This window comes from Podospora anserina, chromosome 4 (genome assembly GCF_000226545.1).
Source record: "Podospora anserina S mat+ genomic DNA chromosome 4, supercontig 1".
In the NCBI taxonomy this organism is placed as follows: domain Eukaryota; kingdom Fungi; phylum Ascomycota; class Sordariomycetes; order Sordariales; family Podosporaceae; genus Podospora; species Podospora anserina.
Genome location: NW_001914834.1, coordinates 135,051 through 157,835, shown reverse-complemented (window position 1 = coordinate 157,835; position 22,785 = coordinate 135,051). Strand labels below are relative to the sequence as shown.

The window sequence follows — 22,785 nt, the reverse complement described above, 5'->3', positions numbered from 1 at the left end:
TCAAAAAAAAAAGGTGGGGGGGATGACGGTGCGAAGATGATTGGGGTCCGCGACCCAGGCAGGTAGGTGGCCCTTTTTTTTGGGGAGGAGGAAAGGCGAGGTGGGGAAAGGCCGCGGTTTTATGATTCGGGAGGAGGGAGCATCTGAGAAGGGGTCATATGTCAAGTTGGTGCGGGCATGGGAGTAGTGGGGATGTATTTGTAATCCCATGTAGTTTAGTGTGCACATATACGACCAGACCAGCATGTCGAGACTCCTCTGAAGGTGCATCAGAAACTCGAGCTTATTGGCCAAGCCCACCCGTAGTTTATTCTTGACCTCAGAATCGATGGACCTGGCCATCGCTCCTACTGCTAGCCATCCGTCTCGGACTCTTGCAGCAGCTTTGTCAACTTCCCCCTCTCCCCCTCCAGCTTGGCAACCTGTTTCTCAGAACTCTCCAACTGCCCCCTCCCCTCTTTCAACTCCTCCGCCAGCCTCTCCTTCTCCCTCGTCAAGTCATCATGCGCCTTCTTCCACTCCTCGGCAATCTGAAAGTTCTGCTTGGCGTTGTTCTTGAGATTGTTCAACTCCTCCCTCACCTTCTCCCCCTCCTTCTCCAGCTCCATGACCCGCTCGACCGCCTCCTTGTCACGGTCGTGCAGACGGGTGAGTTCAACCAGCTGGTGCGTTCGTCTGGCCATGTCGCGGCGCGTGTCCTCCAGTTCCATCCCCAGCTTCATCTTCAGGTCCCGGATTTGTTCTTCATGGCTGGCTTTCAGGCGGTTCATCTCTGCTTCTTCCCATGGCGAGGGGGTGGGGGTGCCGTTGCGGGTCGAGGTTGAGTGTGCCCGGCGGTGGTGGTGGTGGTGATGGGAGGAGACCCAGGGTTCGGAGAGGGTGATTTCTGCTGTTGGGGTTTGGGGTTGGGGTTGGGGTTGGGAGCTGGGGGGGTCGTGGAGTGGTGGGAGGGCACGGTCGAGGTCGAGAGATGTACTGGCTGGGAGTAGTGGTCCTGGGTCGGCTTTTGCGACGGTATGTGCCGTTTCGCGAGTTTCCGTGCGTTTGGGTAGGATTATCCGTTTCGTTGGAAGAGGCATCGAGTCGCGCTTCTTCTTGGTGCCGAATTTGCGAAAGATGTTTGTGGCTTGGGAGTCCATGGTTGGTGTGATGTGTGTGATTACTCGGGATACTGATGATCAAGTCAAGTGAAGCGATCCTCACCTGAAGGTTCACGAGAGAGCAGTCTCCGGCAGAGAATCACAAAGAGTAAGGAAGAAAACCACCCACCCGGCTTTACCCCGCTCGACTGGCTTCCTCAAACCATTTAATCGGCCTTGGGATGCCAGCCAGATCTGCCTTGGGAGGTGTGGTTGTTGTCGGCGCCTGCATTGGCGTGCGTGGGCTGAATTCGAGGGGCCTGCTGAGCCACGCTGATATGGCCGTTTATTGGACGCCACCACGCAGCCTGCTTCTGACAAACTCCAACCGCTTAGAGGTCTGGCCACACCGTGACACCGTCCCTCTTGACCGGGGTCATCACCAAGAGAAAATCGTGGTACCTGTGAAGCGAGGATCAAATATTACTTGTTTCCATAGCTACTACCTAGGTACCACATCTGTTTTCCTCACGCCTCCCTAGGTCTCCCCAGTATCCTTCTCAAAACCTCCTCCAACTTCCCCTCGGCATCCTCCACCATCTCCTTTGCCCGCCAAGCAACAAACCGATCAGGTCTCACCAGCACACACCCATCCTCCTCCACCTCCCTCTTCTTTGCCCAGTCAAAGTAGACATCTTCATAGTCCTGATTCCAGCCGATACTGTAGCTGTTGATCTGCAGTCCCAACTTCTCACCCACTGACTTTGCCGCCTCCTTCCATCTGCGTCCCCCAAACCCAGTCAGCAAGCAAAACTTCCCATGCCCAGCCAGGTCAATCGTGCTCGTCATATTCTTCGCTGGTATCCGAGTGTTAACCCACACATGGGGCAGTCTCCTCCCCGGGTATGTCGTCACAACATGTGTCCTGACTTTATCCTCTGGCACCGCAGGCCCCGGTCCTGTCTCATCGTCAAGGTAGACTGCTGGTGAGTGAGAATAGTTCTGGTTCATCTCTATGCCCAGTCCGTGAAACTCGGTCGTTGTTCTCTCAATTCCCTTTTGGAATTCCCGTCTTCGCTTCCTTCCTTCTGGTGTCGCGGATTCGAATTCGGCGAGGATCTTGGCGCGCTCGGCCGGGTCGGGGGAGGGCATCCCGAGGGTTTGCTGCCAGGGGATGTGGTCTCTTAGTCCGTCGTTGGCCCGGGTGATGATGTCTACTCCCACAGGCTGTCTCTCAAGCGAGTAGGAGTCCAGCAGGCCGGGACTGGCCCTGCCGTCGAGCACGTAGGAGACCTTCCAGGCGAGGTTGAAGGCGTCTTGGAGACAGGTGTTGGAGCCTAGACCGTTGAAGGGGGGGTGGCGGTGGACTGCATCACCCAGACAGAACCTGTCCCAATGTCAGTTACATCAACACCACAATCACTCGTGACAAAAAGACCCACACATCTCCCTCCTGATACCTCTCCGCCACCACCTCATTGATCCACCACTTGCTCGCGTGCACCAACTCCGCCTCAACGCTCTCATCCCCGATCACCTCCTTCACCCTCGCCAAATACTCCTCCTCGGTGGCCTCCATCTCCTCCCCCTTCAAATCCATCCCCGGCTTCGCCAAAAAGATAAACATCCACTCGGTCCAAGGCTTCACCATCCTCACAATCGCCGCCCACCCCCACGCCGGCGCCTCTCTGCCATCGATCCCCTCCTCCGGTTTAAACACCCAATGCAAGTTCCCCACCCTATGCGGCTCCATCAAATGCGTCAAATCCGCCCTCACCAGCACATTCAGTGCCAGCCCCTGCCCGGGCTTCTTGATCAACGGCAACCCCACCTCCCTCACAACCTGACTCCTCGCCCCGTCACAGCCAAACAAATACCTACACCTGATCTTATACCCCCGCTTCAATATCTCATCCCGCACCTCCACCTCCACCCCCTCGTCCAACTGCTTCACCTTTAGCAACCGCGTGCTGAACCTCACCGCCCACCCCCCCTCGGTTGCTTTCCGCACAAGCACCGGCTCGAGCAGCGTCTGCGGCAGATCAACGTGTTTGCACGGCGAAGCAGCCTCGTACGCGCCCTTGTAGATCGGGTCGTGGCCCCAGGAGTACACCCTCGCGTACTCCTCCCCCGCCAAAGACCGACACCAACGGGTGTGCTTCATGTTTGTCGACGGGGTCGCAAGGGAGAGACACTGTTCCTCGAGGCCAATGTCTCGAAGTGTTTCGAGACCAGCAAGGTTGGTGATGTGCGCGCGAGGGGTGGGCGAGGTTCCCGGTGCTGACGCAAGCAGGAGGCCCTTTTTCCCGTGCGAGGCGAGGAAGCATGCTAGGGAGGCGCCTGCGGGCCCGGCGCCGATGATGAGGAGGTCGGTGGTGAGCATGTTGCCCTCCTCCCCGACTTGATCGGGGCTGATGCGGTCGCCCATCTTTGTCTCGGTGGTGTTGACAGTTGAGAAGCGGTTTTGTCACTGACGAGTTGGAGAATCGCTGGAGGTCATATAATAACCTCCCTCCCTCCCGCCAGCCCGGGTGTAATACTGCAAGTGGATCCAACCACCCGGTTCGCGGGTAATTAACGTGTCACAAAACCTGTGAGTCTCGCCGTCAAGAGGGGAAGGATTTCCTTACTCAGAGATGACCAAGTGGTGTGTGTGTTGCAGGCTAATATTGTCCAATAAACAGGTGTCGTTGTAGCCTGGTAACATTGGCCCTACCAACCGCCGCATTCAACCCCTCCCCCCCCCCCCGCAACACCCCAACGTGCGGTCAACGCCTAGCATTGACAGCGGAGGTACAATCTGGGGAAACTAGAAAATCCGGGGGAGCATGGGGGCACGGGAGTGAGGGGCTAGCTTGCCCAAGTGCCGAGGTGGAGATGCGGGAGGGCGGACCGATTGGGTGAGAGATGCATGGATTGATAAGGTACGTTGCAAAAGGAGCTCCTCTGTACTCTGTCGTGTGTAACGTAAGGTAGCCGTCTCAGTCAGTATTAATGTCGTCTCTAGGCAGACCAATTCCACAACTAAAGCACCGCCCGCCCATGTCTAACAAAAGTCCTTCTTGACAACGACATTCCAATCATCCTTGTAAAAGATGGTCCCACCACACATGTCGATACCTGGCCATCGGCATTGGTTGTAGATCTCCAAGGCACCAGCCGCAATGCTGCTCCACGACGTCCTGGATGGTACCGCTCAGGTGAACAGTGGCACTGCCGGGGGTGTTGAGGTCGATGGGCACGTCCCACTCGATGGGAACGATGCTGTAGCCGCTGGGTGGACCGGCAGCTTCAGGGTCCTCCAGGATCTTGGGGAGACCATGGACCAACTGTAGTGAGAGACTTAGCAATTGTTTATTTCAGGTCGAAAGTTGCTAGAAATCAAGTTGCAAATACCTACCCTGGAAAGTGCGAGCAAGACGCTGCAGACGTGAATGGCGAAGGAGAACATTGTAAACACACTCAAGAGTTAGCTGTGAGAATGTTTCTATGACTGGCAGAGGAAGGGTTTCGAACAGTACTGCCACAGGGAGAGACGATGTACAGGTGCCCATCTCGCAATGATGGCAGCAGGCAGTCTCCGCCAGTGGAGCAAGGCCGAGTTAAAGGAAAGTTGAAGCGGAAGCAGTTGCTCCTTCTATGCCCTTGAAATATTGATATGAAGTGGAGTGTCTCCGCCAGCTCAAAGAGAAATTTCTGCGAGGAAGGAGCAGTCTGTCTAAGCCCTTCCAGAGCCATCTTTTATTCCGCAACTTGCTTGCGGGTCTTATCAAGCTCTCATTTCTGGGACTAATGGACTAATAAATAAGATTGAGAACAAGCTGTGAACTTGAGCGAATGCCACGCATCAACCGACTTGTCGCCCAGATAAAAATGCATGGGAATATTCGATAGTGCTATATAATAGGGGACAGGTAGCAACTCTAGATGTCTATCAACTTTTATTTGTCAATGCAGACATCTAAAGGGCCAGATAATGCCGAAATGCCGAAAAAGTCGTATAGTGGCTTGAATAACCTTTGGATATTGCTTTGTTGGAGACCTTTTGTGACCCGGCCCGACACGGTTCGGCCCGGCATAGGATCAACGACACTTCGGATGCTCTCAACTGGGCTTGCCTCTTCCAGTAACGCATTCTCCATCTCCCGAATTGTTTCAAGAGTGCCCCGGAGCTACCCTTGGAAACCCTGATTTTCCATTTGTCAGTACTTCCTGGTTCCTTGGCATAGCAAAAAAGAATGGTTTCACATGTGCATGAAGATGTGACGTCATCGATCAAAGACTCAACCAACGAGTGGGCATCGCGAGCCTTCGACGTCAGCCAGACCGCCAAGATATTTGGCGGGATGCCGTCAGTGGCTGCTGCTCTCCCATCACGCGCCGGTAGCTACCCATGGCCAAGCCGACGGCCGCTGATCAACGATTCGTCCAACGGCATTAACGGCAACCGGCTTCAATTGCTGGCCAGTGCTGGTGCTGTCTTGTCACACCCGGCTCCAGCCCGTTGACAAGCACTGGTTGGCTTGGAGTCAATGCCATTTTCTCGTCATTTCTGTGGAATTCCAGATGTCACCGCGAGAAGCCCGATGTGCACCTTTGGGTTGCCATGATATAAATTCCAGTCTGTCCAGTCTGTGGTCAGGTGAATTTCTTCCTCTCTGTTCAACCAGTTCACCATTTACACTCCACTACCCAGTGAAGCCAAGCTCCTCCAGCCCGACCACCAGCAACCCTCAAGCCTAAACCAATCACACAATGGCACGAACAGGCCGCACCTCCGCCCGCACGGGGCTGGCCCCCTTCCTTTTGGCCTCCTCGGCCATCGTCTGGATCTCGGCCGTCATTGTCATGGGCATTCTTGCTTACCTCGTCTCTGAGGGCACCCGCGGCGACTTTGTCATCTACTCTCTGGTTATTGTATGTGTTTCCCCCCCACCCCCCACCATCGTTTTCAACGAGCACCAAGCTAACCTTTGCAGTCTGTCCTCACCACCATTTTCTACCTCGCCGCCTTTTTCCTCGCTGGTCGCCCTGGTTTCGTCTTGCTGTTTAACCTCATCTTTTCCTATCTATGGCTCGTGGTCGTGGTGTTCACAGCCAGCAGCTACACCTACAGCAACAGCTCCCTTCTCCATGCGGTCGAGGCCTTTAGCTTCATCGCCTTCTTCTTCCTGTTCTTCAACGTCCTTTACGACTGGCACAACGGCTTCTACCGCGGCGGTGCTCGCACCACTGCTGTTGTCTAAACACTGGGCGGCACCATTCTGATCAGAGACATTCGAAAACTCACACGATGCGAGACATGGTCTGGACATGATTTGTAGGAGATATGTTTGGAGTGGATAGGAGCTGGACGAAGATATGGCTTATGATACCACCGATACCCGATACCCCGATGAGACTGGCATGGATACTAATGGATTTATATCACAACGGAAGGAGGAACTGGGAGGATATTCTTTTTTGTTATTGACTTCATAGTTATACCCGTCACAATATAATGGATTCGTCGATCTTTTGCCTCTGCTGTTGATGGTTGCCTAGCAAAAACCATATAATAAATTATTTCCGTGGCGCAGAATGCAATGCTGGACAGTCGCCTACACTGGGTTTTGGTAAGGCACCGCCCCTGTCATTGAGAGCCAGACATGACTGGGCACCTCGGACTTGTCTGTCGACGATGAAAAGGGGTGCCATCCCCTCTTTCCAAACTTGATCCATCCTCAACCATACCTACCTCTATCACTACTTGAACTAACAGAATGTTGTTCATTCTCACAACTGTACTGGCACATGTCGCCCAGGCGCATGTGGTTGTCACCTACCCAGGCTGGCGAGCCAACAACCTCGTCACGAATGCAACCTTTCCCTTTGGAATGCAGTGGATGTATCCTTGTAAGCTCTCCCCCAACCCTTGATGGCCAACACCGCTGACCGAAGGTGATACCGGTCAAAAAGGCGGCGGCGTCTCCCCAACCACCAACCGCACCTACTGGCCCATCTCTGGCGGCGCCGTCGCCCTCCAGCCCGGGTGGTTCCAAGGCCACGCGACAGCCCTCATCTACATCAACCTGGGCATTGGAGAGAAGCCGGAGAATTACTCCTTCCCCCTGACCAAGTTTTACATCAACGGCCCGACGAACAACCCCTACCCGGGCACGGTCTGCATCCCGAAGCTGGACGTTCCGGGGACGGTGTGGTCGACAAGAATCAAGAGCGGTGATCGGGCGAGCGTGCAGGTTGTTGAGGCGTCGAGCCATGGGGCTGGGCAGTTTAGTGTTTGTTATCCCAGTGATGTCTTGAGCTGGTGAGGTTGCTGATGACAATACATGTGCAGTGCTCCGACATCATTTTCACCGACGACCCTGCCTTGGTTCCGCAGGTGAATGAGACCAACTGCTTCAACTCGACCGAGATCAAAGTGTCGAGTGTTTACCTGCCCGGGACGCCGCCGAATGAGAGCTGTAGCACGCCGAGCGTAGGGGAGTCGGGGAGGGGAAATCTGTTCGCTGGGGTGGACACACCGGCTGCTGCTGAGACGAGTGTTGCGACGGGTGGTGCAGAGGGGTCGAGAGTTCCAGTCATGATGATGAACTTGGTCGTCGTGGTGGCTGGGGCGCGATATATTGGCGGGTTTTGAGGGATTGTTGACAAAAGAATGGAAATAACGATACCGAGCGTGTAATCAATACAATTCTTTGTGACTGCCTTGACCTCTTTGGGCAAGTGGGGGAGGTAATGACATGAAATACATCAACGTCGCATCGCGGACGCGTTATCCCTGTCGTAAACACGACCCCCAGTCGCGCGTTCCCCTCGCACAAAGAAATACAGACAAAGTCTTTGTTGTTGTTGTTATTTCCAACTTTACACAAATATCACGCATGCGCATGTGAAAAGAAGAAACACCGCAGCCGTCACACGGTCGACAACAAGATGTTATACTCTCCCGAGCTGACCATGAACTCTCATGGCAGCAGCAGCCACGAACGCGGTCACTCTCGAAGGTCCTCACTGACGTCGTCGCATCCATCGTCAAGAAGACGCCACAGCAACCACCCCCGGCCTGGACTAGCAGGCACTGCCGAAAATGGTCCACCTACCGCCCAGTCCTCCCCCAAGATGCCGCGAATGGTGCGGTTCATGACGGCGGGGCATCAGGTGGCTAGCGGACGTGTGCAGAAACAGAGCCATCATGTCGAGAGGGGTGCCAGTGAGAGCCCAGCGGCGAGGGCTGCGACGCAGATGTTGCGGAGGACATCAGGTCGACCAGCATCAAGCCATGCCGATATGCCTGCGATGAGACCACCGCCGCACTCACCACGACCTTCTCACCACCTGCAATCATCGCGATCATCTCACAGTCACTCACCACGTTCACCCCGACACGCTCGCACCCCTTCATCAGCATCCCTCTCAGGATCACTACCTCCCGGACAACAAGCCGAGATGTTCCAACCACAGCAGCGCCGAAAAAGACGCGCCGTCTCTCCGCTGAGAATATCACCAGACCCTCGGCAGGATGAGGAGACACAGGAAGACATGGTCGACACCCAGCCCGTGACGGAAACACCACTCTCCAAAACCCCACGAACTCCCCTGGCGGATATCACACCTCCAACCTCGGCCTCGAGCCAAGAAACAATTGACTGCCGTAGTGACGACTGGGACGAACCTTCACAAGATGAAAACGACCAGCAAGTCGAACGCGCACCGCCACGGCAGAGAACTCTGAGCCAGTCGGTGGATTTGCTCACAGAAGGAGAAGTGAGGAGCCTCTTGGTGTTATACGCCAAGTCGGACCCTTCCCTGTCACACTTTATACACGAGGTGTCACTTTCCAGGGTGGAGAGGCCGAGTGGGAGGGCGCTCACGGCGAAGGGGTAGTAGTTGAACACCGATAGGTGGCCGAGAATGTGCACCACGTCACAACACCCCTTTACCCTACACGCCCGAGTTGGGGTTTCTGGAAGGGGAGGCACCGCTGACTGATACGACACGGCTTGTGATACCTCCATCCGGTGGAGTGTGTTGCCTTTGCGGCCACGTGGTTTGCTTGCTTCCGAGGTGAGATTGCACTGCCTCGCGGTCTTGACACTCCAGGCTGCTTTCCGGAGCGGTGATACTGATGTTGTGTGTTATCTTGCAGCTCCAAAATAGCCGCCGAGGAAGCCAACCAACATCAGTTTGGACGGCTTGATGACCGGTCTTCAGGGCCGGTTCTTGTCAGTGTACGAGTGATTTGGGCAAAACGTCCAGGCCGTTGGTTAGCCTGTGTATGAGCCAAACTCTAACCCCCGGGTGCCTGGGGGGAAATTCTTTTGTTGATAATTATTGCGGGGGGGGGGTTGGGATTGGGCTGCCCGGCATGATGTTTCTGATGGACTGATGATGCATGTATATATCCCTCTGTCCCAACCTTTGTTTCTCATCTATGTCAGAGAGCAGGGGCAGTTTCATTTCAGGGTCAGGGACTCACTCTCACTTTTTACACATACCTTACACAGCCTTGGCTTTCGAAAAGCATTTTCCTTTGTCAATACGGGCATCCACTATTTAATCACAATGATTACTTACTTTTTCCTTTCGGTCCTCCTCCACCTGCTACTATCTCCCCTCCCCCTCATCGCCGCAACCCCCCTCCTCCCACCCCGCTCACCACCACCAACCCTCTCCTTCAACCCAATCTCCCCCCCGATCCTCATCCACCCGAACGCCGTCTACCCCCGCGCCACCACCCTCTTCAACCTCTCCTCCCCCACCCCCGACAGCCCCCTACTCCTAACATCCTACACCACCACCCACCACTCAAACGACCTCAAAACACTCTCCGCCAGCACCTCCAGCCATCATCCAACCCAAACCTGGACCTTCCTCTCCCACATCTGGACAGCCAACGCGTCGACCCACGAAATTGACAACCCCTTCGCCCTGCAGCTCCCCAACGGAAACATGCTCTACGCCTTCCGCAACCACGACATCGACCCGCTAACAAGAAAATACACCTACTACCGCATCACGCTGTGCGTCTCCACCGACTTTGGAAGAACATGGGAGTTTCTCTCCCACGCCTCTGAGCGGGCAGCGAAGAAAGAAAATAACGGGTTGTGGGAGCCGTTTTTGAGGGTGGATGGGAGGGGGAGGGTGCAGGTTTACTATAGCAGTGAGAGGGGGGTCAACAGGCAGGATAACATGCTCAGGGTGAGTGTCGATGGCGGGCGGACTTGGGGGGAGGAGGTTTTGGTGTCGAGGGCGGGGGAGGGAAAAGAATCGAGGGATGGGATGGTGGGGGTTGCTGAGGTTGGGGGAGGAGAAGAGGGGAGGTTGGTTTGTGTTTTTGAGACCACTACCGAGGAGGAGGGGGGGAGGAGGTTTGCGGTGAGTTTGGTGGAGAGTTTTGATGATGGGGAGACATGGGGGCAGGGCACGAGGAGGAGGGTTTATACGGCGAGGAAGGGGAAGGATGCTGGGGCGCCGCAGGTCGTGAGCGTGGGCGGGGTTTTGGTGGTGAGTTTTATGACGAATGAGGGGGTGAGTGAGTCGGAGGGCGGGGAGGGAGTGGATGGGGGGGAGATGAAGATTGTTTTGAGCAGGGATGGGGGTAGGAGATGGGAGGGGGTAGGAGATGGGAATGGAGAAGGGGAGAGGGCGGCGGTGGCTGCGGGGAGGGGGAGCCATTGGCCGGGGTTGTTCAGGTTGGATGATAGGAGGTTTTTGGGCCTGTATTCGGCTAATGGGGTAGGGGCTGTGAGCAGGGTTTTTGAGATTAAAGGCTGAGAGGTGGTAGACACTGGTGAAGTGTGGTTGGTCTTTTGACGTTGTTGGACTGATAGTAATACTTAGGTTGGCGAAATATCTTCATGTAAGTAGGGAAAGACTTTTGCTTCCGATATTCCATTTTGCTGTCCAAGTGTTATCGAGACCTCTCTCTGAGTCTTACCACCACGCCAGACATCATCGCCATAAAGTAGCACTCCATGTTTCCTTCTTCCGGCATCTCGACAACTTCGACTCGAAACTCCGCCAGCAGCGCAGTGACCACTTTGAAGACAATCATCTCAGCCAAATACCTCCCTGGACACGTCCTGCCTCCCCCACCCCATATTAAGTTACTTCTCTCCATCGCTCTTAATCTTTCCAGGTCCTCAATCAGCCACCTTTCTGGTCTGTACTCTAACCCATCCACCCCAAACACATCTTCATTGAACGCATGTAGCCCAAGCGGACTACAGCCCACAGTTGTGCCTGCTGGAATGGCATATCCCCCTATTACACATCCATCCTCCGGAACTGTTCGGGACAAGCTCATGCCTATCACCGGCCACAGCCTCTGCGCTTCCTTGATGGCGGCTTGGGTGTATCTCAGTTTCGTAACATCTTCCAAATCATATCGTCTCTTGTGTGGCCCACCCTGCAGACAGCTGCTAATCTCTGCAAAACATCGTGCCTCGACTTCAGCATGCGAGCCAATCATGGCAAGAACCGAGGTCAGTGTAGCGCACAACGTCTCGTGTCCCGCGCCGAAATTCGTGACTGCCATCCGCCGGAGGTAGTTGTCAGTAAATTCGTCAGGCCGGGAGAGGTGAAGCTGTATCAAGTCGGTGAGCAGGTCCTCTTTCACTTCCGGTGATTTGTTTTTCTTCACTTTAGCTTTTGCGCTTTGTGAAGGGGCCAGAGCGGCGGTGATTCGTTTCGACACCTTTTGATACACCGGCTACTCTCTGTCAGCTCAATCGTTGACAGACCACCATCACACACATACCGTGAAGAAAGGTTTGAACCCCTTCGGCGTCGCAAAGGTAACTCCCCAAGCATCTGCCCAAAACCTCCCTAACCACTTCCCAACCCTTTTCCCCATCCCAGAGTCCAACAGCGACACCTTTGTCACAGCAGGAAACAACCCAAAAAGGCTCTTCCTTTTCCATCCCATATAGCTCTGCTTACTCGTCCCCCCATCACTCCCACTCTTGATATACCCCGGCGACCACCCCAGCACCACCGCCCCCAAGCACTCAACAGCAATGATATGCATCCACTCCTTCAAGTCAACCGTTCCCGCGCCCCCTCCACAGCCTTCGATGACCTTCAGCCTCGCAACAGCAGCAGCAACAACCCCATCAACCGCCCCCTCAAACCTTTTAACATTACTGGCAGTATACACCGGCCCAATCAACCTCCTCTGCAACCGATACCTCTTCCCATCAAACTCCGACAGCAAATCCAACGTATCCGGCCACACAAGCCCCAACTTCCACTGGTTTACCGAAGCCGGTTTATTCAACGCCGTCGCCACTGCTTCTCCCATCAGTCTCTTTCCCTCCTCCAACCAAAGCAAGGTCCATCTCTGGTCGGTTCAAAGCTCACCATAAAACTCCCCCTTCCCAAACCCACTCGTGACCCCTTATTAGGTAGGTACCCCCCCAAATCAGCATCCCAATCACCATACCCCAACAGATGAGTACCCAGTACCTACCATAAATCTCTTTGAACCCCCCCACCCCACAAACCCACACCTCCCCCGGCCCAACCCTCACGACAGGCCCATATGTCTGATGCAACCACTTGGTCAGCTCCCTCACCCGTCCCTTCACCACCCACCTTGCCAACCAAACATTCGAGACCGCCGCGAACTTCGGCCCTGGTAACCCCGCCAAAGGATGCAGATACACCCTGTAGAAGGCGAGCGTGGCGATGGTGGTCAAGACAAAACAGAGCGACCACCCCAGGAGCTGGGCGGTAGCGGTGAAAATTGTGCTCATTAATAACAGATTCAAAAAAAAAAATCAAAAGAGTGGGGTTGAAGCAAAGAGAGCGTCGGAAAAATGCATCGTCGCGGAACATGGCCGTTGTGTTGTCGCAGGTCTACGTTGACTCGGCCACGCATTTTCTGTGACAAGCTGAAGCAACGTCACAGTTTTTCCTCTGAACAAATAGGGTTAGGGTTGGTTGCTTTGAACAACTAGTACCATCATCTTCGATCATCTCAACGAGGTGGCTGGCATTATTGGCCTCTTGATAGTGATCATATATTTCTAGTTCAACTTGAACCCTCCATCAAACAAACAATTCAAAATGCCCAGTGTTCAGGTCATACACTCATCCTTAAGCCACGGATAACAACCCCCCCGAAACTTGAGAGAGCCTGTGTTAACACAATCCTAATTCGGTGGACCGAGACTCAGCAAGTCGAGCCCCTTTTGCAACTCGGACTTGCTCGGCAGCTTGCCCAGCGGCAGCAGCTGCGCAAACTGAGCCATGACTGGGTCCTTGCCCATGCTGGCCATGGCCACGACAGTCTCCCCCTTGGTGTAGTAAGCCACCCACTTGCCCTCGTCAAAGCTGCCCTGAACAACCACATCATCAAACCCGCTGGCCTGTGTGTTGCCGGAATAGCGCATCTGGGCACCCAGGGCACTCCAAAAGATGGGGGCGAACGGCTGCGACTTGAGGTTGGCGCGTGCTGGGTTGGTGATGTGTCCAGCCGCAATGCGTCCAGCTTGCTGGGCAACGTTCCAGTGCTCGATGCGGACGTATTTGCCGTCACCGGCAGGTCCGTGGTAGGGGAACGAGGCAATGTCTCCAATAGCATACACGTCCTTGAGACCCACCACAGAGAACGACTCGTCGACCTTTAGGCTGCCATCCTCCTCCAACCTGACAACGCTGTTATCTTTGAGGTACTCAGTCGCCGGAACAACGCCAACACCCAGAATAACGAGATCAGCGTCAAGCTTGGTGCCATCCTTCAGGTGAACTGACCCGACCACGGATGGGTCAGAGCCCGAGGGCTCGGCCTTCTCAACGCCAGCCGACATGTAAAACTTGACGCCCTTGCTTTCCACCAGCTTTTGGATGGCACCACCAACCTTCTCACCGAGAACCCGCTGAAGTGGAACCTGTTCCATTCCCACCACAGTCACATCATTGTCCTTGGAAGTGGCCACAGCCAACTCCATGCCGATGAAGGAGGACCCGACGATAACAATCTTCTTGCCCTTCTCCCCAATGGCCCTGTTGATGTTCTCGGCATCGCGGACGTTTCTGAGGGTGAAGATGTTGCCCAGCACCTTGAAGCCTTGGAGAGGAAGCACTCTTGGCGTGGCACCCGTCGCGAGAATAAGCTTGCTGTAGGCAAACTTGCCGCCAGATTTGGTCGAGACCGTTTTGGTGGCAAAGTCCACGCCAGCCACCTCGTCCTGGACAATATCCACATCGCCCTCCTTGTACCACTCGGCGTCTCTCCACTGGAGCTTGTTCAGGTCGGTCAACAAAGCCTTGCTGAGCTTTGGTCTGTCAATGGGCAGGTAACCTTCGTTGCTAATGACTGTGATGGGGCCGGTGTACCCCGTCTCGCGAAGGCCTTCTACAGCCCCAAGAGTTCCAGATCCACCTCCAACAATAACGACCTTGTCGCCTCCCGTGGCCTTGCACTTGAACTTGGGCTTGCGGTGGCCGGCTTTGATGGTAGCGGCCTCGCCGGTGATGTAAACAGCGCCGTCTCTCTCGGTAGCCTTGAAGACGGGAAGGGCATCGAGGGCGGGGGCATCTTCGACGTCGCCGGTCTTTCCGTTGAAGCAGGCTGGGAAGAACAGTGATCAGTAAGAGCACAGCACGACATGGGAGCATGTCAAGCAGGGAAGACGCGTACCACCGTGCCACGGGCAAGTGAGCTTGCCATCTGTTCCCAGCACACCCTTGACAAGAGGTGCTCCGTAGTGGGTACACCTGGGACCGGTGGCTTGGACGACACCTCCGGCGTTCAAGAGGAGAACCTTGGCATCGAGACCCTCGACCTCCACTTCTTGCTTGTCACCTGGCTTGAGATCCAGGGACGTGACGCCCTTGAGCTTGTATTCCTGAGCCATTCTGGTCGTTATGGATGTTGCAAAGAATCGTGGAACAAACGGTCGGACGTGGAGGGGCAATCCCGATGCTGTTATTTGGGTGTTGCGATTGCGAACAAGGCGCGACAGAACTCTCATCAAGGGTGATTTATAAGCAGGGTATCAGGCGGGACAGGCGCAGGAGAGAAGATGAAGCACGTCAATGGCACGAAGACGAATATGGGATGGAGGCGTGGGAGGTGAGGGGAATGGCCCGTTGTCATGCAGCAGTTGCGGACGGCTCGGGGGGGAACAGAGGGGCAGTAAGCAGCATTCGGGAGCTCTCCCATTGGTCAATCAAGTATTGATAAGGTTATCTATGAACTCTGATTGGATGAAGGTGGACAAGAGGTGTCGTCATTGTGGATCCGGGATTTGGCTGTGGACACTACGAGCCGTCCCTTTGCCAAGAGAGGCCATCGATCTTGGGGACAGGTCCAGTTGCAATTTCATGTCAATCATTCATTAACACGTTTAGGAAATGGCCTCTCCCAGATCCATCCCCTGTGGATATTGGCCATCTAGCCAGTCGACAATCGTCTGCCCCCCCAGACCATTGCTCATATCCAGTGCCCCAAAGTCGACTGCTTCGGTATCCCAAAACAATGGTTGCTCGACATTCTCATCATCGCCATGCTCAGGCTGGGCGATTTCCTGACCCCAACTCGCTTGGCCAGACATCATGAGCAGTCGTTCCTGAAGCGCCTGTCGCTTCATCTGAGCCGTTGCGACTGCCGCCGCAGCACGCCGCTCTAGATCGGCGACGACAACGTGCATTTGGGTGAGCGGCACCGTGACAGACAAGTCTTTTACTTTGTTCAACATCCGAACCAGCCATTGGGTGATCTGCCTGTCTTCTTCCAAGTCCTCGTGTCCGGGGGACTGGAACATGTTGGTCAAGATAATGACCAGGCACGAGAGCAATGCCGCCAAATTGGCCCTGATGATCTAGTCAGCTGGAATGATCCTCACAAGTACCGCGGCACTTACCAGATATTAACATCACTCTCGGGCAATTGCATCAGGGCTCGGGAAAATTCCCTGCTGAGCTGGACACATCTCTTCCAAGCCGACGGCAGCGGGGGCTGTTGGTTAATGCAGGACTTCCGTTCGTCGGTCCTGCCCATCTGCAGCGCCATCAGGCTGCGGTCCGAGATGATCTTCATCCAAGCAGCCTGCTGGCTCCAGATTCCATGCACCATGACCATACAACCAACAAATGACCCATATAGCGCAGACATCAGGATGCGTTCCATCCGACCCAGGCGACTGTTGATGGCATCAGGTAGCATCTCGGCCGGGATGTTTGACCTCCAGTTTTCCAGCAGATATGTCAGTCTGATCACGCGCGCTTGTCTCCCGGCCATGGATATCTTGCTGCTCCGCGTGGAGTACAGCATGTCATATGTTCGGCCTTGAATATGCGCCAAGCGAACGCGCAGACGGAAGTAATTCACCCGCACTAGACCGTCGCCCGTGTATATGTCGCCCACCCCGTCTGCCGGATCGCTTGACGGAAGGTCCTGGTCGATATCAGCATCCAATTGTATCGACGGCGTGTGATGCTTCAACGAGATCTCCTTGTCAAGCATGTAGGCAATCCAAAACAAACGACACCTGTGCAGTCCCTGCTCTTGCGGGTACGACACCTCGATGTTGTTCCTACTTTGCATCTGCAACCGATGAACTAGCCGAACAGCAGCACCTATCAGCACAGCTCCTTGCTTGGAGTTTGCCATGGTCTGGTAGAGGATCACGAGTCCAAGCAACGTCTGAAGGCCCAACAGATCTTCCTCGCGCGTAACCAGCTCGGCAAGGACGGATTGGGCGTTGTTCATGTATCCCTTGAAAGCCGTCTCTGCCTCGGCAAAGTTCATATCTTGGATCGGCGTAGTGGGGATCCATGACCCAAGAGCCAACACAATGTTGACAGCCGCCCATGCCGCCCAAGTCCTGCGGGCGGGATGGGTGTACCAGTCATGTAACATGCGCATGAATTCAGCTTGGCTGAACAGCGGGATGGCGTGGTTGATCTGGGAAAAGTACGTGTTGATGATGGGGAGAATTTCTTCTAGTGGGGGCAGGTTAGGTGAGGAGGCGCGGATGACGGATTCGCTTGGGCTGGAGGTTGCGGTCGAGCCTGCACTGGGGCCGGATGTATCGGTTGACGAGCTGGGCATAGGAAGGGTGTTGCGTACCCTGATGGCGTTGTCGAAGTCGCTCTCCTCGCCGCTGGACATGGTTATAACCCTCGACCCGGGAATTCGATTTGCGCTGGCGAGGGCGGCCGAGGCAACACTGAGGACTTGTTGTAGCTGCTCCTCAATGTGGGCGAGACGTGACTCCAGGCCCTGGATTTTGGCGCTATGCTCGCTGCGTGGCATCAGCATCGCTTGTGGCCTTCCTCAATCAATCACCAAGAAGCTCACCTGTCCACCTTTGACGCAGCTGCTTCGTGCTCATCGGGTGAGTCTGTCTCTGCGCTGGCGTTGGTGTCGTGCCTCGCCACTTTCGGCCGGCCAATCCGACGACGTACTGCTGTTGTTTTGCACTCGGTGTTGTATTGCTTGCAGTTGGAGCACTGAGGTTTAACCATGTCGCATTTGATCTTTTTGACGAAGCAGAGGTCGCAGGCTATGAAGCCATCTTAGTCGATTGTTCCACTTCAGGGGTCACAGACAACGAGGAGGAAAATTGCGTACCCTTTCTGCGGCTCAGTTGGGAGACCGTCTCCATGGTGCTGTCTCTGATATTCGATAAATCCTGCTATCATGAGGCGTGTTAAGTGTGGAAGGATGTCGAGAACAGGTATGGATGTGAAAATATGCGTGGACGGTTGGTGTGCTGACATGGTCAAGAGACCTATGGAGTGCGTGTGTGCTTACAAATTCGCTTATCTGCCTGATAGGATGGGCCCTTGCGCCATTGCAGGGTATGTGGGCTTGGCATGGAGGATTGTATGATGGCAGTGAGTGGATATATCACATATGGCATAAGTGTCGATGCTGACACCTGACATACTGTTTTATTATCAAACTGGAAAAAGAGGTCGATGGCAGGATATCGCGGTGGGTAAAGGGACATACCTATGTTGAACTCCAACAACGGAGATGATTTGTACTGGGCTTAGACAACATAGGACTGCCTAAGGTATCATGTGAAGAAATCCATATCTATACAAGAAAGTCCGAGAGCATCATTTCCCTGGGTAGGTTCGTTAGATCGGTCATTATCTTGTGTAAGGCCTTCTAGCTTGAGTTTATATTCCCACCTAGGTACTATCATCATTGACTCAAGTAAGCGGTAGACACGGCCCCAAACGAACATCTTATGCCACCTTTCAGTTTCTGGAAATTGCATAATCATTCAACCACTGTACCTCAATAGCACAGCCCAAGTCTGCAAGTAAAGCAAAGGCGAGATTGAACTGCTGCAACCATCGTGAACCTGCAAAACATACACCACAGCCAAGAGTGCCAAGCACGACAACATCATCAACAAAGTTAACAGACTTCTATCTGTGCAAAACGTCATCCCTCAATTGTCCATTGCCAATCATTTCAAACTTCTTATCGCGATCATCCAAGCCCATATCTACGGCAGTCACAAAATGGCAATAAGTGGAGCATCCCTTCATCCTGAGTGAATAAGCTCGGTGATGTCATACCAAGTCTTTTTGCCATCAAGAACTCAAACCTTTTCGCAACACTACTCCGAGTCCGCAAAGATAAGAAATCTTCAGGGCAAATATTTCCCAAACAGCAGTCATTAATCACGGATATTTCCTTGATAAACTTCACAAGAATCAGCCTTGAAATATCAGTTCGCCAAAAAACAAAAACCATCACAATGTTAGCCCGCCGCTCAGCCCAGGCCGATCAAGTGGCCGAGGCCGAACTCACCACCCAGGTCCAATCGCAACAGTCCCAGTCGAAATCCACTACTCCTTCCCCAAATCATGCTCAGCAGCAACAAGAAGGCGCCACTGCGACTGACCACCATCACCGCCGTCATCATCACCAGTGGCACAGCCCCCACACTGGGATCCTGTCCGAGGTGGATGTTCTGAACCAGATGCGCTTACGGTCACGATCTTCCAGCCGGCAAGAAGTGCAGCCGCGGGAATCCCAGGATAATCAGGGCTCATCGTCGACAGAAGAGGTGAGGGAGAGGCAGGCCGAGAATGGGAAACGAATTAATAACTTGACGGCCGAATAAAAGGTTTTGGAGGAAGTCGATGGCTGTCGTGAAGACTTCTAGGCACAAGAGGAAAATGACAATGCCAGCAAATTCACTACCTATCTTCCTAAGTGTTCAGGGCAAGCGGGGCTGACTTGTGGGGGGGTGCGCGCCCGCAGTGGGAGAATTAAACAGGAAATAAAGACTTTACCTATCATCATCCATGACCAGTGACACTTGGACCTCAAAACCAGACCAACAAAACACCCACACAACTCCCACCATACAAGCAACACTTTCGCCGCCTCCCGCATCTACCTCATTGTCTCCCGCCCCATCGCCATCAGCCTCATCGACGCCCTAGGCCAAGACAAATCGTCGGCATACGCCAACACGTCCGCTGGCCTGGCATCCTAGAGGTCACCTCTGACCTGCACCGCCTCTCTCCCGATTTGATCATCACATTGGGGGCAGGATCACTGACTGACGGGAGGGATAGTCTTGACGGTCTGACTAGGAACTGAATGACCGATGGGTGTATTCCTACGAATCCTGTTGCAATTGAGAGCGAGCCGAACGTTTTGGACATCTTGGGGTTGGCGTTGGGAGAGTAATAGGTAAGTAGCAGTAGCGTAACTGCTTATAATGTACGGTTAGGGGTATAGGTCGGAAAGACGAAGAAAGCTGGGAGGTTGGGTGGCCAGGACCACTATAAACTGAGGTAACTGGCTCTCCAAGCTGGAATTCCCAAGTTTCAGGTTTTAATGTGAGTTCGAGCCCCGTGCTTCTGGGTTTCACAAGGCACAACATCGCAGGAACTCTGTGATTGGAGTAAATCGAAACCGATAATATGTCGCAATGCTTCCCTTTTGGGCTAGTCTGGGGGTTGTCATCCAACTCAGCCGCAAAACGCCACCTCCTTCGCATCAAGGGTCTCGTTGATATACTAAGCGTAGACATACGTCAAACGAACTACACGATCAAGCGGAAGCCCATGGTGTTGCACTACTAGCTTCCACAATACTGTGAGCCGCCAACATGCCACGACGATATGGCCGGACGCGCCGCCCTCCGCCCAAGAACATGGGCAAAACATTCCTCGGCGGTTTACCCATCGTACTTGTCACATACCTCTACTTCAGGTACTTTCCGACGCCAGGGGGGGAGGACATCGGGTCAAGCTTTCTCGCCGTCGAGTTTATCATCTGGGCGATTCTCATCGCGTTCGACGAACCCGCTTTTGTCATCTATTTCATTCCCAGCCTGATTGGCGCCGTCATCTTCGCCGCACTGTCGCATGCGGATGTCGATACCAGGGTGCAGTTCATCATATGCATTTCGCTGGCTCCGGCGATGATCTTGGCGTTCGCGTTCGCGGCCGTCTTGTATGGCGTGATGGCTTACTTCATCTTGGGGTTTGCGTGGTCGCTCGGGTGCCACTTTGTGCTTCGACCGATACGCAACTTTCCGAGTATCGTGTACCGTCTTTCTGGGGGGAGATATGTGACTCGGTGGCCTAGGTTCCGGAGCAAGCATCGGTTTAGGGACGTCAGACTTTGCGAGCGGTGCAAAGAGGTTGTCGGTCAGTCTGGCCTTTTGTCTGGGACATGGGCCATGTTTACGAGAGCAGAGGAGCGTCACCTGCTGTGCGACAGGATCCAGGAGATGGAGGATAGCGGGTGTAGTCTCTGTGAGGCTTTGTTGAGTCAGCGATTGGCAGATGAGGAGGAAACGGGGGCACCTATACTCATCAGGGGTTACGGTACCGTGAATACTCGCTATGGGGAACGTGATCTCGAAGCGGGAGGTGTCAAGCTGAAGCTTGAGTTTGTCAGGAACCCCCTTTGGTCAGAACAAGGGCCGACCCTGGCCGTCTCCCTCGAGGCGGGTGGCGCCAAGAAGGAGCTGGGTCTACAAGTGTCAGAGGGGCTCTTAACGGCCGAGCAGAAAATCCCCAGGTTCACCGGCTCAGATGCTACGGTCAAGACCATCACAACCTGGCTGAAGGACTGTTCCAGCCATAAAGCCTGCCAGCTCCCCCACAACACCCCTCCATTCCGACCAACCCGCCTCATCGCCGTCGGCACGGTCAAGAACCCCAAACTCCGCCTCATCGACACCAAATCCGACATGGACTTCCTGATCGACCTCAAGGACGGCGCAGGCGAATACGTCGCCCTCTCCCACTGCTGGGGCGGCAACATCGCCTGCAAGCTCACCACCTCCCGGCACAGGTTCATGAAGAACTACATCACCGAGGACACCCTCCCCCTCAACTTCCGCCACGCCATCGCCACCACCCGCCGGCTAGGCATCTGCTACCTCTGGATCGACTCCCTCTGCATCATACAAGACTCCCCCGCCGACTGGGCGGCCGAGTCCCCCACCATGGGCCAAGTCTTCACCCACGCCCACTGCGTCCTCGCCGCGACAGCATCGTCCGATTCGACCGGCGGCTGCTTCCGAGACCGATCGCTCTCGTGGGTCGAGCAGAACATCATGACCTCCGAAGAAAGGAGGTGTTTTGTCTCCAACCCGCCGCCGCTGAGAGCGCTCTTTTACTGGAGGGTGGAGCAATCGCCGCTCACCAACCGCGCGTGGGCTTTCCAGGAGAGGTTGCTGGCGAGGAGGGTGATACACTTTTGCGAGGATGTGGTGCTGTTTGAGTGCAACACTCTCCAGGCGTCCGAACTACACGTGAACGGGGTGGGGTATGACAGCACGCCGTACATGGTGCAGGATGGGAGGTTGGTCAACTGGATCGAGGCGATTCGGTCGTTGACGGGGCAGCACAACATCAATGGGGAGGGGCATACTCCCCAGGAGAGGAGAGCGGTGAGAGGGATAAGAGGGGCGTTGGATGTGCTGCAGAGGTTGGGGCCGGTGGAGACGCAGAGGTTCGGGGAGAAGGTCGAGTTTTGGAAGAGGTGGTATGAGATTGTGAGTGTTTATAGCAAGGGGCAGCTGACGAGGCAGACAGATCGATTGGTCGCGTTGGCGGGAGTGGCAGAGCTGGTGCAGCAAAGAGGAAAGGTGGGTTATCTGGCTGGGTTGTGGGACTCGGAGCTGTTGGCTCTAGGGCTGTTGTGGGTTGTGAAGGAGGTAGAGGAGAGGCAGGAGATGTATTGTGCGCCGTCTTGGTCTTGGGCGTCGGTCAGTGGTAGGATTGGGTTTCTGCCGAGGGGGATCTTGGATAAGATCAACTCCAAAGAGCATGACCTTGTCTTTTGCACAGACGTGGAAAATGTGGAGGTGTGGCGGAATGGGAAGCTTGTGTCGGAGGCAAGGAGTTTGGTGGATAATGGGACCCTGACCGTCAGTGGACCGGTTGCTAGGGGAAGTCTGGCGGACGGAGAAGGAATTCGGCTGACTGGCACGAGTACTAAAAGTGCCACGGTGTTGAAATGGGTTCCCGATTGGAAGTTGGAGGACATGGAAAAGGGTCTACAAGAAGTCTTCGTGATTCATTTGGTCAAAGTATTCTTTGAAGACGAGGTACGGAGCTATGGGCTGGTAATCAGGGGTAAGGACGATGTTGGCACAAATATATTTGAGCGAATCGGTGTGTGGTCCGCCGACTCAGACATGGCGATGGAAAACATTGCTTGGGAGCGACAAAGAGTCGTTCTGGCGTAGGACAACAA

The 22,785-nt window shown here is 54.5% G+C and overlaps 12 protein-coding genes across 12 annotated transcripts; 6 read left to right on the top strand and 6 right to left on the bottom strand.

Moving 5' to 3' along the window:
• Positions 1-353: 353 nt before the first annotated feature.
• Positions 354-1,139, bottom strand: PODANS_4_525 (uncharacterized protein; the record flags this gene model as incomplete). Its single annotated transcript, XM_001903607.1, has 1 exon — positions 354-1,139. The coding sequence occupies one exon, from the start codon at positions 1,137-1,139 to the stop codon at positions 354-356; it is 786 nt and encodes a 261-aa protein (XP_001903642.1).
• Positions 1,140-1,607: 468 nt separating this feature from the next.
• On the bottom strand, positions 1,608-3,507 carry PODANS_4_520 (uncharacterized protein; the record flags this gene model as incomplete). Its single annotated transcript, XM_001903606.1, has 2 exons — positions 1,608-2,466; positions 2,522-3,507. 2 exons carry the CDS (start codon positions 3,505-3,507, stop codon positions 1,608-1,610), a joined length of 1,845 nt encoding a protein of 614 aa, XP_001903641.1.
• A 652-nt stretch (positions 3,508-4,159) lies between these two features.
• Positions 4,160-4,530, bottom strand: PODANS_4_515 (uncharacterized protein; the record flags this gene model as incomplete). Its single annotated transcript, XM_001903605.1, has 2 exons — positions 4,160-4,408; positions 4,480-4,530. The coding sequence occupies 2 exons, from the start codon at positions 4,528-4,530 to the stop codon at positions 4,160-4,162; spliced, it is 300 nt and encodes a 99-aa protein (XP_001903640.1).
• A 1,304-nt stretch (positions 4,531-5,834) lies between these two features.
• Positions 5,835-6,325, top strand: PODANS_4_510 (uncharacterized protein; the record flags this gene model as incomplete). The annotated part of the gene is made up of 2 exons (XM_001903604.1): positions 5,835-5,996; positions 6,059-6,325. 2 exons carry the CDS (start codon positions 5,835-5,837, stop codon positions 6,323-6,325), a joined length of 429 nt encoding a protein of 142 aa, XP_001903639.1.
• A 516-nt stretch (positions 6,326-6,841) lies between these two features.
• PODANS_4_500 (uncharacterized protein) lies at positions 6,842-7,719 on the top strand (the record flags this gene model as incomplete). Its single annotated transcript, XM_001903603.1, has 3 exons — positions 6,842-6,974; positions 7,038-7,357; positions 7,417-7,719. 3 exons carry the CDS (start codon positions 6,842-6,844, stop codon positions 7,717-7,719), a joined length of 756 nt encoding a protein of 251 aa, XP_001903638.1.
• A 296-nt stretch (positions 7,720-8,015) lies between these two features.
• On the top strand, positions 8,016-8,966 carry PODANS_4_490 (uncharacterized protein; the record flags this gene model as incomplete). Its single annotated transcript, XM_001903602.1, has 1 exon — positions 8,016-8,966. The coding sequence occupies one exon, from the start codon at positions 8,016-8,018 to the stop codon at positions 8,964-8,966; it is 951 nt and encodes a 316-aa protein (XP_001903637.1).
• A 504-nt stretch (positions 8,967-9,470) lies between these two features.
• On the top strand, positions 9,471-10,856 carry PODANS_4_480 (uncharacterized protein; the record flags this gene model as incomplete). Its single annotated transcript, XM_001903601.1, has 1 exon — positions 9,471-10,856. One exon carries the CDS (start codon positions 9,471-9,473, stop codon positions 10,854-10,856), a length of 1,386 nt encoding a protein of 461 aa, XP_001903636.1.
• Positions 10,857-10,992: 136 nt separating this feature from the next.
• Positions 10,993-12,838, bottom strand: PODANS_4_470 (uncharacterized protein; the record flags this gene model as incomplete). Its single annotated transcript, XM_001903600.1, has 3 exons — positions 10,993-11,778; positions 11,842-12,371; positions 12,496-12,838. The coding sequence occupies 3 exons, from the start codon at positions 12,836-12,838 to the stop codon at positions 10,993-10,995; spliced, it is 1,659 nt and encodes a 552-aa protein (XP_001903635.1).
• Positions 12,839-13,237: 399 nt separating this feature from the next.
• Positions 13,238-14,944, bottom strand: PODANS_4_460 (uncharacterized protein; the record flags this gene model as incomplete). Its single annotated transcript, XM_001903599.1, has 2 exons — positions 13,238-14,658; positions 14,728-14,944. 2 exons carry the CDS (start codon positions 14,942-14,944, stop codon positions 13,238-13,240), a joined length of 1,638 nt encoding a protein of 545 aa, XP_001903634.1.
• Positions 14,945-15,436: 492 nt separating this feature from the next.
• PODANS_4_450 (uncharacterized protein) lies at positions 15,437-17,698 on the bottom strand (the record flags this gene model as incomplete). Its single annotated transcript, XM_001903598.1, has 4 exons — positions 15,437-15,902; positions 15,953-17,335; positions 17,392-17,596; positions 17,665-17,698. 4 exons carry the CDS (start codon positions 17,696-17,698, stop codon positions 15,437-15,439), a joined length of 2,088 nt encoding a protein of 695 aa, XP_001903633.1.
• A 1,113-nt stretch (positions 17,699-18,811) lies between these two features.
• Positions 18,812-19,180, top strand: PODANS_4_445 (uncharacterized protein; the record flags this gene model as incomplete). The annotated part of the gene is made up of 1 exon (XM_001903597.1): positions 18,812-19,180. One exon carries the CDS (start codon positions 18,812-18,814, stop codon positions 19,178-19,180), a length of 369 nt encoding a protein of 122 aa, XP_001903632.1.
• Positions 19,181-20,179: 999 nt separating this feature from the next.
• Positions 20,180-22,777, top strand: PODANS_4_440 (uncharacterized protein; the record flags this gene model as incomplete). Its single annotated transcript, XM_001903596.1, has 1 exon — positions 20,180-22,777. The coding sequence occupies one exon, from the start codon at positions 20,180-20,182 to the stop codon at positions 22,775-22,777; it is 2,598 nt and encodes an 865-aa protein (XP_001903631.1).
• Between the last annotated feature and the right edge of the window lie 8 nt (positions 22,778-22,785).